Genomic DNA, 11,643 nt, shown 5'->3' with positions numbered 1-11,643 from the left:
CTGTCAATAGTTTATTTCATTTATCCTTACTGAATATGGGGATAACTTTAAGACATCAAACAATTATTCTGAGGTTCCTAAATGGAAGTGCTCCCAAGTGGATTAAGAATATATGTTAAAGATCTGGCTAGCATTATAATAATTCTCTAGTGAATAAATAAGAAATATTACAGGTGCTGGAGAGATGTCTCAGTGGTTAAGATCACTGAATGCTCTTACAGAGGACCCAGATTTGATTTCCAGCTCTCACATGGCAGCTAACAACTATCTGTAACTCCAGTTTCAGGGGATCCGACACCTTCTTCTGACCTCCATGGGCATTACATGACACAGGTGCATTTACACACATGCAGGAAAAACACTCATACACATAAAATAAAAATAATAAAGAAAAAATATTTTTAAAGGATTCTAAAAAAGAAATGCTACTTCTATAGTATTATTTATATTATAAATATAGTCGATTTCTGCAGCATTAGCATGTAACTTATGCAAATAACACTAACCAAATTTGATGGAAAATAATTCTTTCATATGTCAAGTCAAAAAACAAACCATGTGTAGAATTGTAAGATATACCAGAATTTATTAGCAGTTCTGTACATTTTAATAAATTTATATTTCATAAAAGCCTTCAATCTAGGTTGTATTATTCCATTTAATTTTTATTTGGTTTGTGCATTTCAATTCCAAAGATATTCAATTTGTCAAAACTTGAAAGGTGTTAAGATAATCCATGTTTTAGGTTTTAATACAGTAATTAGAGAAGAATTTCATTCATATTTCTAGCAAAAGTAAATATACTAATGTTAGGGTGTAGGAACTAAAAGACACAGATAAGACATAAAGTGAATAACAAAAGATTCAAGTTTATTTCTATTTCAATTTCAGATATTCATAATTTAAATACCAGAAAGAAGTAAGTAAATCAAAGTGAATAAAAGTATATGTTTATTTGGGGACATTAATTTGAATATTTAACATAAAATTCATGGAATGAGAGCTGTCAAGCATTCTCACTATTATTAGGTACTACTAAGACAGGTGTAAGTCTTAGAAATTCTTATCAAGAATCATGGATATTTTTCAGGTACTCTTTGGGTCCAGTGATTATGGATCTTCAATCACCCAAGATTATTATTATATGTTTTATGTATTTTCTTTGAAAAGTTGTCTTTGGCTCATGATATAGCCACTGCAATTATTAAAAAATAACCACAGGCTGGCTACAAGGGCCTTGCCCAAGAATGTGCCTGTCAACAGTCAATCATAAATTCAGGAGAGGCCCACATAGCTCTACCCACCTCCCCTGCTAAAGTATGGGATATCGGTGGATTCTGATAAGCATTGCCTTCTTTGTATTAACAATAATTTAATAACATATCATCACACCTTAAGTAGACTACGAGACTTCCCATTTCAAAAATCACTATGTTCTTAATGTCAAGAATCAAAGATTTTGTGGCACAACTGAAATAGAAACATTAAAGCAGGTATATACTAAGGAAAGCAATCGTGTGCCTAAATATAAACGTGGAAAAAGCAAGCAAAATAATAGGCCCAGCAAGATAGCTCAGCTGGTTAGGTGCTCGCCGCTAAATCTGATGACCTGAACATATATGATGGAAGGAAAGAACCAACTCACACAGACTTTCATCAGACCTCCTTATATGAACTATAGTATACACACACACACACACTAAATTAATAAATAAATATAATAAAAATGGAAAAATAAAGTCAGAATGGTTCATGGGATGAAAATGTTTAATAGGTAAAAAGAGGAAAATCACATCACAATATCTGTGGCAACAACAGGACAATGAGAGACACACAGAAGATCCAAAGATGAGTACTGAACAATCTTCATATTCAAGCACCAAATCCAGGTAAGTAAAACTGTTACACCTCAGATTCAAAGGCTATGGGAGGACTTTATCAGCAACGTCACATCATAAACTTGATATATAAGATCTTCACCCTCTAAGCAGGAGGTTCAAAACGTGGGGTTCAGAATTTGGGAATGCAAAGACAGTAATTGGAGAGGATGAGAATATTCCATGGTGCCATCAATAGTAGTAGCCAAATCCAGATCCATAGCCAGAGCCACATCCATAACCACAACCACAGAAAGAGCGAGAGCCATAGCCATAACCAGAGCCATAGCCACAGCCCAGTCTGCGGTAGCCACATCCATAGCCACAGCCATATCCGTAGCCAAGTCCTCCGTAGCCATAGCCCAGGCCTCCATAGCCACAGCAGCCATAGCCCCGGCCGCCATAGTAGTTTCCATAGTAGCCACACATGGTGTTGGTTGTTGAGGTTGTTCTCAGGTAGAGAAGGAATGTAGATGACTTGAGTCTAGAGAGTTCTCCCTGTGGAGGGCCTTTTATACGTTCTCAGTGTGGGAGGGGCCCAATGTGCTCATGCCATTGGCTAGTTTTATGAGCACTCTAATTATTTTGTTGTTTTACAGCCATGATAATGCTTCAGGATTTTTAAAGAGGTGTCTTTGACCTCTGAGTTTGTTTTTATTCATACATTTTTTTCATTTTTAAAGATCAATTATTTGAAAAATTCATACATGTAGATGAGATATTCTGGTCCTTTTCGCCACACTATCCTTTCCTAAGACCCTGCTCCTCAATTACCCTCCCCATTACCATATCTTTTTCTTTCAGTTTTCTCTTTCTTTTGTGACCAAGTTTAACCAAGGCTACCACTGGCCATGGGTTCAGAACTATTCACTGGAGTACTGGTAATTCCACTGAAAACAATGACTCCCTGTCTTTCAGTAGCCGTTTCCTACAAATAGCTCTCCGGAAAGAGATTGGCCCCCTGAGTCCTCCCCTATCCATGACTGAGGGTTGATAGGCCAGTTTTCTGCTAGCCATATGTAGACAACCATAGCTGCTGAGCGGAGAGGGCATGCCATGCCCAGAAGACAGAGGCCTCTCTTCCCCAATGTTCACTGAGGAATATTGTGGAGAACTTGAGGCTAGAAAGGATCAAGAGGGTGGTGGTTGAGTTCTAAAGGAATATGGAAAACTCTGCATTTTGACTCTTCCCCTCATCCAACCAAGGTTTCAGTGAGGAAAGGTACACACGCAACCATCCAAACCAGCCTTAAACTTGACTTTGTTTTTAACCTCTGATACTAATCATTTACATAACAAAAGCATAATTTTTTATGGCAGTGTCTTTGATATTATCCCCAAGATTTTCTCTGTTTTTAAATATTCACCAGAGTGACACTTCCTTGAATGATGACTTCTCGTCTCTCTTAATACTAATTTTCTTCTCCCAGAACTATACTGCTTTGCTATACTGAATCCAGATCCCTCTTTCCTACCCACAACGTTAAAAATAATCCAACTAATTAAAAACCAATCGACTCAGGTCTGAATTAAATGCTTTCTAGTTTTCTCTAAGTATTCAACTTCTACTGAAGACTAAGTCGAAAATTATGTGCTAATGTACAATTTCTGTATTTCTTTCAAATTGTTCATTTTACACTAGCAATTATTATTTACCTATTACTCAAATATCCTTATTAAACTTATGTGGGATTGCAGCATCGTACAACCAATCACATTCACTTCTGATATTCCAGCCATATTTCTAATATCCCATGATATTTTAATGTGCCCCTTCAGTTACCTTTGGGTATGGTTCAGAGATTGGCATTAAAAGACAGTTTACATCACAGTTAAGAGGATTCAATCATTAGTTGTGCTCTCTGTTTTAATCAATGATCTTGATGATAATCAGAATGTGGTCATGGATTTTTAAACTTTCTAATTTGTCTCACCTAGCATACATTAAAAATGAGTCAAAAGAATGGAACAGAAAAATGTTTTCATGTTAATGATCAATATATTCATCTGTTCATTCATCCATCCCATGCTTTGAATGATTTTTTATGCATATTTCTTGGTAGGTGCATTTGTAGCATTGATAAATTTTTGTGATATCTTATTCACTTGCTGATGATTGAGGTATTTTAAAAAGAAAACTTCTTCACTTTTTCAAAGTCAAATTTCTTATATAGAAAACCTCAACTATGCAACTTATAGAATACAATCAAATAGTAACCAGGTTTTAGGGAATACAAGTAGAACTAACTTGTAAGTTTTTCTTTCTTTGGGCTGTTTACATTCTTAGACTATTACCTAAGTTTGATACAAATTGAATTACAAAACATAATTAAAAAGCAACTAAAATTAACCTGTGAACTTTATGTATTTCATTAACAGGGATATTGATGGATTGTTTTGTTATTGTTCAATGACCTTGTTAACAAAATTTATTAGGATAGTCTCTTAAGAATTTAATTCTAGGAATTAGTCTTTCCAAGAGGAAATTTTCCTTTTAATCACAGAAATGATAAATGCACAGTGATAAATGACTTCACTATATGTGAAGTTATTCTTTCTTAAACATTCTTTCTTAAACTTTTTGGTGTGGTTTTATGAATGTGCCCCATTTTCTTGTACCTCCAACATCAAAAGCAAAGAAGCTGTATCTCCTATGATCAATTATCATTGCCTAGATCTGCCTCCTCTCAGAATATTCTGAGTCTGTTTTCATGGTGGTATCCTTATAGTGCTGTACCTTTGAGTTTATATGTTTGGTTGGTCCTTACTCTGCAGAAACCCTTATCTCTTAGAGAAATCATCAAAACTTCAATCTTCCTAAAGCCAGAGAGCAAGTCCTCTTCACCTTCATTATCCTTAGACTCAGAACAACAGTTAATTCCAGAAGGTCTCTCCTTCGCTGGTTTGATTCTAATAGGCACGTTTCATTTAATTCCAACTCAGCACCCTCCAAAGAGCCTTTAGTTTTTTCTCTTTTTACTTTCTCCCAACTTTGAGAATGTCATACCAGAAGTTCATCCCCTGACAGTCTCTAGTCTTCCCTAAAATGTTTAGACGATTAATTTTGCCTTTTATTTCCAATCTTATGCATAATATAAACATGCAATTTATGACACTGAACATCCCCTAATGTTCATAATGACAGTGCATTCATCAAACAAAGAAATTGTAGTTTTTAACATTTGGATTCAAGGCCTTCTTTCTGCATTTTTTAAAAATTAGTACTTAATAATTTCTGTTCTAGTATCAAATTTGCAATGCATTTGGCTGCCACATTTTACTAGTTTTGTTTTTGAGTGTCTGTGCACATGTCCATATGTGTGTATATGTTTTCATGAGTGTGTGCAGGTTCAAATGGTGGCATGTCCATGTGAAAGCTACTAGCCAACACAGAGTGATTGGGTTGACTGCACCATCTCTCTAGCTACTTTCTGGTGGTCACATATCACAGGACACCACTATTTCCATGATTTTCATGTCATTTACTGATTGTGGAAATGTCAGATAATTTTACAGAGTATCCCTAAGTTTGGATTTATATCACCTTTTCTCATAACTAGTCTGAAACTAGTCCTTTGTTCAAGAATGTCAGAAGTGATGATAAATTTTTCCAATGTTCTGTATTAGCACTACATGATGCCAGCAAATCTTTAAGAAGTTCTTTGGATCATTTCAATCTCAGATCATTTTCAAGGCCTTTCTATACATCCAGGAGCAGTAATATAAGCATCAGTGTCTTCACTGTGGATATAGATAATTTATAAAGTGAGAAATATATGTATACGTGCAGTATAAATTACAGTGAATGATCCTTCTCTACAAACGGAAAAGATGAAACACCTTGCGGTTCAATATTTTATAAATGATTGCTGTCACCATGGTCTCACTTTAGCATTTAAGTTGTTCCCTACTCTGTTTAATAACTTTTATCGAATTTGTTATTTGACAGTTTTACATGTATATAAAGCACATTCTGACTACTGTATCCCTCTCATCCTCTCTCTTCTCTCTTTCTCTCTCTCCTCTCTAGTTTTCCTTTATAATGTCCTTTCCCACATTCAAGTCTTTTCTATTTTATTGAACAAGGATTTTTGTTACCAGGACTGAAAATTAGTGGAAAAAAAGAAATCTATTACTAAGTAAAACCAGAAATTTAGTGGAAGGTATAGTCCTAGACTATATGATCAACTGGAAGCTGATGGTTATTTAAATTTAGCATCTGGAACAAACAAGCCACTAAAATAAGAGAAGAGTCTCTCATTAAAGACACATCAGATGATCAATTCATGCATCCTACCACATAACAAAGCTGTCTTGGATATACTGGTTGCAAGAAATATTTTAGAAAGCTTCAGTGCCAATTATTTCTGGCTGTGAATTTGACAGTGTTTCTGGTTTGCCCTACATACCACTCACTTGAAGAATAAAGCCTGGTGACGATTCTGAACTTAAAACTGGAGACTTTGACCCAGCTATAAAACTAAGCTCTCTCTTCCTGATACTCTGAGCTTCTATAATAATTGCTGTGGTGGGCTGGGCATAACAATGGAGTCCTGGGCTGTGACTGTGGCTGTGACTGTGGTGGCTACAGATGGAAGTGGTGGCCACTGTGGAAGATGCTGATCTTCTGGTATCTTTCCTGAAAGAAGAGATTGCTATATTAAGTCATTTTCACATGAGAATCGATATTTCCTAGATAGTTTGTAGTAAAATCATTGTTTCACTTTAAAGAGACAGACAAGTTTAGTATATGATGCCCAATCATATTTTTTACTTCTTTGATTAGTTAACTGGAAGTTCTAGCAGTTATAGAAAACAAAAATAAAAGCTTCACAGCTTTGATATCATAATACCAGTGTATGATTAAATACAAATAACCATTTTCATTTCAGAAAATATCTAAATTTATTTCAATTGAGGAAAATATATAAATGTTAAAATTTATCCTTAAGGTTAATCTTTTTTTCAAACCTATAAATTTTTCATCTGTATATGTGTTTATGTAAATTAACTAGACTAAAAAAATGAAATATTTCCAACTATCTAAATAAAAGAATTTAGGTACAGTTTAGAAACAGTTAAACTTAATCCTATCCTTAAAAATAAGGCAAATATTTTGAAAAAGCAACTAAAAAGATTCTGGTTACTCTAGGAAAGCAATAAATCAAGCTACTGGTGAGTAAATTTGCTAGAATATTAGGAAAGCTAGCTAACAATATTCTTTAGTTTCTAACTCTATTAAGATATAACTGACAAGTAGCAGTGTGTGTGTGTGTGTGTGTGTGTGTGTGTGTGTGTGTGTGTGCCCACTGTCTCTTATAAACAGAAAGAGAAAGTGAAATGGTAGTCCAAAATGGCTGAGGATTTGGAAAGCTGTAGACGCATTGATCAGAATGCAGAAGCTTTCAGTTTAAGATGAAAATCTGGCAATTTATTATACAGCAGTATGGCTGCACATAGGAATTCAATGTTAATTTGAATAAAAATCTGAGATGAGGTCATGAAGAAATTTATGTTCAAAGGCATTATTGGAAAGTATGACAAAGAGTCGAATGTGACACTAACAAAGAATGAGGGAAGCAGTGTGATCAGGGAAAGAGAAAAGCCAGGAGAGCCAAACACAGGTCCGGATGAACACACATCAAAGGAGACTTCACCATCTCTAGAGTAGCAGAAGTGACTTTGTGGAGGGAGAAAATAGAAATTAGTCACTTTCAGCCCAAAGAGTTCAGGAAACAAAAATAAATAAATAAACAAAACAAAACAGCAAACAGCAAGCCTTTGGCGGGGGGTGGGGGGGTGGGAGGAGAAGCATTCCGAGTTGTTACAGAATGAAATCTAAAATGTCTAAGACAGAAAAAATAAAACAGAAAAACCAACTGAGACGAAAAGAGACAAGAAAACTGTGACTCAAACACAAGGAAAACAATAAAAAGGGGGTGATAAGGAGCTCCAGATGCCAGACATACCAACACACACTTTCAAGAAACTATTAGAAATGTTTTCAAACTAATAAAGGAAATAATGCTCAAAGGATTAAGTAAATGGTGAACAATACAGTCCCATTAGGTAGAGAATATCAATTAAGAAATAGTGTTATTTTAAAAGGATGAAATAAAAAATAAGGGATCAAAAAACACAGCATAATACAGGCCACTTCTTCCTGCAGCTTCACTCTCTGAAATTACAGTGGAACTCCAGCCTGACAGGCTAAATGGAAAAAACTAGAGACAAACACTGTACAGATTTTAATTGTTTCATTCTGACTAACATGATAAAATCTGGAAACCAGTCCTCATGATACTTAATAAAGGCTCTAAAGGATAAGTATTGTGATGGAGATAATTCACACATACCAAAGAGAAACTGTGTTTCTTAGAGAAACATGTAAAAGGACAACATGGAATTCTGAGAGAAACACCACTTGTAAAATGTTCTGTGTGACATGTCATATGAGGTCATTGCTATCTGTGATCTGGGGCATCCACCGATGGTCTTGAAGCACAACCCTTGTAGAAAACCAGAGAAATCTAGTAACTGAAAAGAGAATTTAATTATATGATCAGCTTGAAGAAGCAAAGTGAAAAGGAAAGAGAACAGAGAAAACTATAGATTGGCATTAAGTAAACAAATGTGTGCATTAGAGAGTATTAGAAGGGAAATGGGAAAAAAGGAGGAATTTTTTTATATTATTAACACTGAATTTGATGCAATTTTAAATATAGCTTCAAAGAGATACACATATGAGCATCATAAAAATTATGTCTCTGTGTTACAAAAAGAAGCCTCTTTGATGAGTGGTAACTGGTATACTTGTCTGTAAATATAAGGATCCATATTTAGCATACAGTAAGACATTACATTTCTCTAGGGATATGACAGAGATAGGGTTTTCTCTGGGCCCGATGACCACTCTAGCCTGTGTATTCAGCTATGCTTACAGTGCCACAAGGGACATCTGGGTATACAAACTTGACTCAATAGGCCTTAACATATATGACAGAAAGCATGAAATCTGGTGGGCAAGGCTATGGGGTGGATGAGGATGGGGCAGGAGGTTTAATATGATTAAGATTTGTTATATAAAATGTGCAAAATTCAATAAAAGTATATATTGAAAAAAATTAAGTCTAAAGACAAAGACAAACATAAGAATTTGGATGTAACAATGAAAATATTACTTATCAGAAATGAGGAAATACCCAACAATATTAGCAACTGACTGCCTAGAGATACTGTTGAGGGGAAGGAAGGAGAGTGACGTATTGAAGGTGGAGAAAAATAAAACACTGTCTCTTTGGCCATATTTATAGTACCACACTTGTTTCCTCCCACTGAGCCAGACTTAATTTCAATTAAACAGCTATTGATTATCCCCAAGAGAAATGTGCCACTAATGCACAAATAGTAATAGTTTTCTGGGCCAGACATTGTTATTTATTAGGCTTTATACCTGGGGTTGGACCATTGATTGAATTTCTCCCTTGGCAGCTTCCATAGTAGTCTATATACCATGAAAGCTAATATTCAGGGAGGAGGCTTCCAGGTCAGTTGCAGCTCAATCGCTCCAATTCCTGTGTCTAAAGTACAACTTGTCTTCAGCAATAGAATCTTATCTTCAAATTATGGCTGGAGAGTTAATAAACCCTAGAGAAAAGTCTACTTTTGCTGCATCCCTAGACCAATGTACTTTCTTACTATATTTTAAATATTCATCTTCAAATTTGCAGACAAGTATACTTCTCACCACTCATCAAAAAACTTTCTTTTTGCAACAAATGGAGACTAATACAGAGTTCCAAACCTGGCCAAGCACAGAGAATGGGTCTGTGAGATGCTTAGCCCTAAGGGACACATCTGCAATGTAACCTCCACACATAAGTTGAATGCATCTCTCAACTCTCACCAGAGAAGTTTCCTTATACAGCAGATGGTGATTACCACAGAAACCAGCGTACAGAAGACAAGAGGCTTCAGAGTATTCCTCCCTTGACAGAACACCTGTTTTAAACTTCTGCCTCCCAAGGCTCAGAGATCAGGGTGGAAGTGGTGGCAGAGAGACTGTAAGAGCCAAAAGGGGTAGATGACCACAGGAAAATGGAATTTTCCAGACAGCTTGTCACTTACACATATGAACTCACAGCAATGTTAACAACATGCACAAGTCCCATGCAAGCTCAAACCAGACAAAATCCAAGCATAGACATAGAGAAGTCGGTAAGAAATCCCGACCCAATCTAAGTAATTTTTGGCAATTGATGACTGCTGGGAGACAGTCTCTTACTTTTAAAAAAGTGAGAATGTGAATATCCTGTGTAGGTCGATGAAGCTAATTCCAGAAGGCATAGGTTATTAAATGAAATTCCCAGGACTAGGGGTGAATACTTCCTTATGAGCTGTTGGTCAGGGAGGGTACTGAGGCCCACAGAACAATGCACATAGTTTTCACTGCTATTGTTTGACCATCAGAACTAGACAACGAGACTATTGCTGAAGACACTACATGCTCTGGTTCTAGTCGGTAGAAAAATAAAGCTGGAGCTAGTTGCAAGCTTCTTCCCTGCTGGCTAGCTCTCATAGTGCTGGATAGTACTGTGGAGGCTGCTAGGGGAGAAAATTCATTAACAGCCTTACCCAGCAATGGACGCTGTGTGCTACAATACTGACCAACCAGGCAAGAGGTACTACTAGCGCTATGGTCTCAAGACTGTTCCAGAGATAACCAATAGCTTTGTTATTGGATTTGAAGTCTCCTTCACACGTGGGAATTCACATCTTGTACTATAAGCATGAAAAATCCTGTGGTTAGATAGGTCCTAGGTCCTAGTGCCAAAGTTCCAGCTGTTATTATGCTATGGGTACAAGATGTTCCTCTCAAATTACCTTCTCAATATTTTTATTCATGGTCATATGTTATTGGTGGCCTCAGCATTGCTCATAGAACCTTCTTTCTGCAATGGGCAGTGATAACTGCAGAGGCTAGTAACTGATCAAAGTGGTTTGAATAAGTGGTGATTGAATGCTTATCTATAAATAGAGCATCTGCATTCTCCCTTCCATGACAGAAGAATGGACAAGCAGACTGTAAGAGTCAGAGGAGGCAAGAGAACAGGTAGGAATGCTGCCTTTTGGGCTGGTCTTGTTGCCCTCTTGAACTCACAGAAGCTGTGATTACCTATAAATAGAGCATCTGCATTCTCCCTTCCATGACAGAAGAATGGACAAGCAGACTGTAAGAGTCAGAGGAGGCAAGAGAACAGGTAGGAATGCTGCCTTTTGGGCTGGTCTTGTTGCACTCTTGAACTCACAGAAGCTGTGATTACCCACAGAAAATCTACACAAGATTGAGCTTAACAACATGCTGTCATGGAGTTAGGAAAAACTCAGAAGGTCCCACCCTTCCCTGAGAATTTATAGAGTTGCTGGACAAGATAGTAATATTTTCATCAGTTCTATTGTCACTGTCAAGGTTTTGATGCTCCTATAAACAACCCTTCATCCATGCTCCTGTAGGCAATCTTAATGAAACTCATTGGCTCATCAAAAACAAAATAAAGCAAGAACAAAATAAAACATGAAAATAAAACATGGGCTACTTGGAAAGAGGAGGAAGGGGATGAACAGGAATGGGGGGGCAGAGAGGACAATGGGGTGAATATTGTCATGTGCACTGTATACATGTATAAAAATGTCATAAAAAACCCATAATGTATAATTAATGTATACTAATAAAAATCAAAAATGAGAAACAGGAAGGAATAGATAT

The 11,643-nt window shown here is 36.3% G+C and overlaps 1 protein-coding gene across 1 annotated transcript; it reads right to left on the bottom strand.

Annotated features, from left to right (window-relative positions):
- Positions 1 to 2,054: 2,054 nt before the first annotated feature.
- Positions 2,055 to 2,320, bottom strand: LOC103736487 (keratin-associated protein 6-1-like). Its single transcript, XM_008836005.1, has one exon. It carries the CDS (start codon positions 2,304 to 2,306, stop codon positions 2,070 to 2,072), a length of 237 nt encoding a protein of 78 aa, XP_008834227.1. The 5' UTR covers positions 2,307 to 2,320; the 3' UTR covers positions 2,055 to 2,069.
- Between the last annotated feature and the right edge of the window lie 9,323 nt (positions 2,321 to 11,643).

Source organism: Nannospalax galili, unplaced genomic scaffold, assembly GCF_000622305.1.
Source record: "Nannospalax galili isolate Female #2095 unplaced genomic scaffold, S.galili_v1.0 scaffold136, whole genome shotgun sequence".
Classification (NCBI taxonomy): Eukaryota; Metazoa; Chordata; class Mammalia; order Rodentia; family Spalacidae; genus Nannospalax; species Nannospalax galili.
This window is presented reverse-complemented; position numbering and strand designations above follow the sequence as displayed.

Excerpts from the sequence above, each read along its gene's own strand:
- LOC103736487 (XM_008836005.1), bottom strand. The coding sequence starts at position 2,306 with ATGTGTGGCTACTATGGAAACTACTATGGCGGCCGGGGCTATGGCTGC.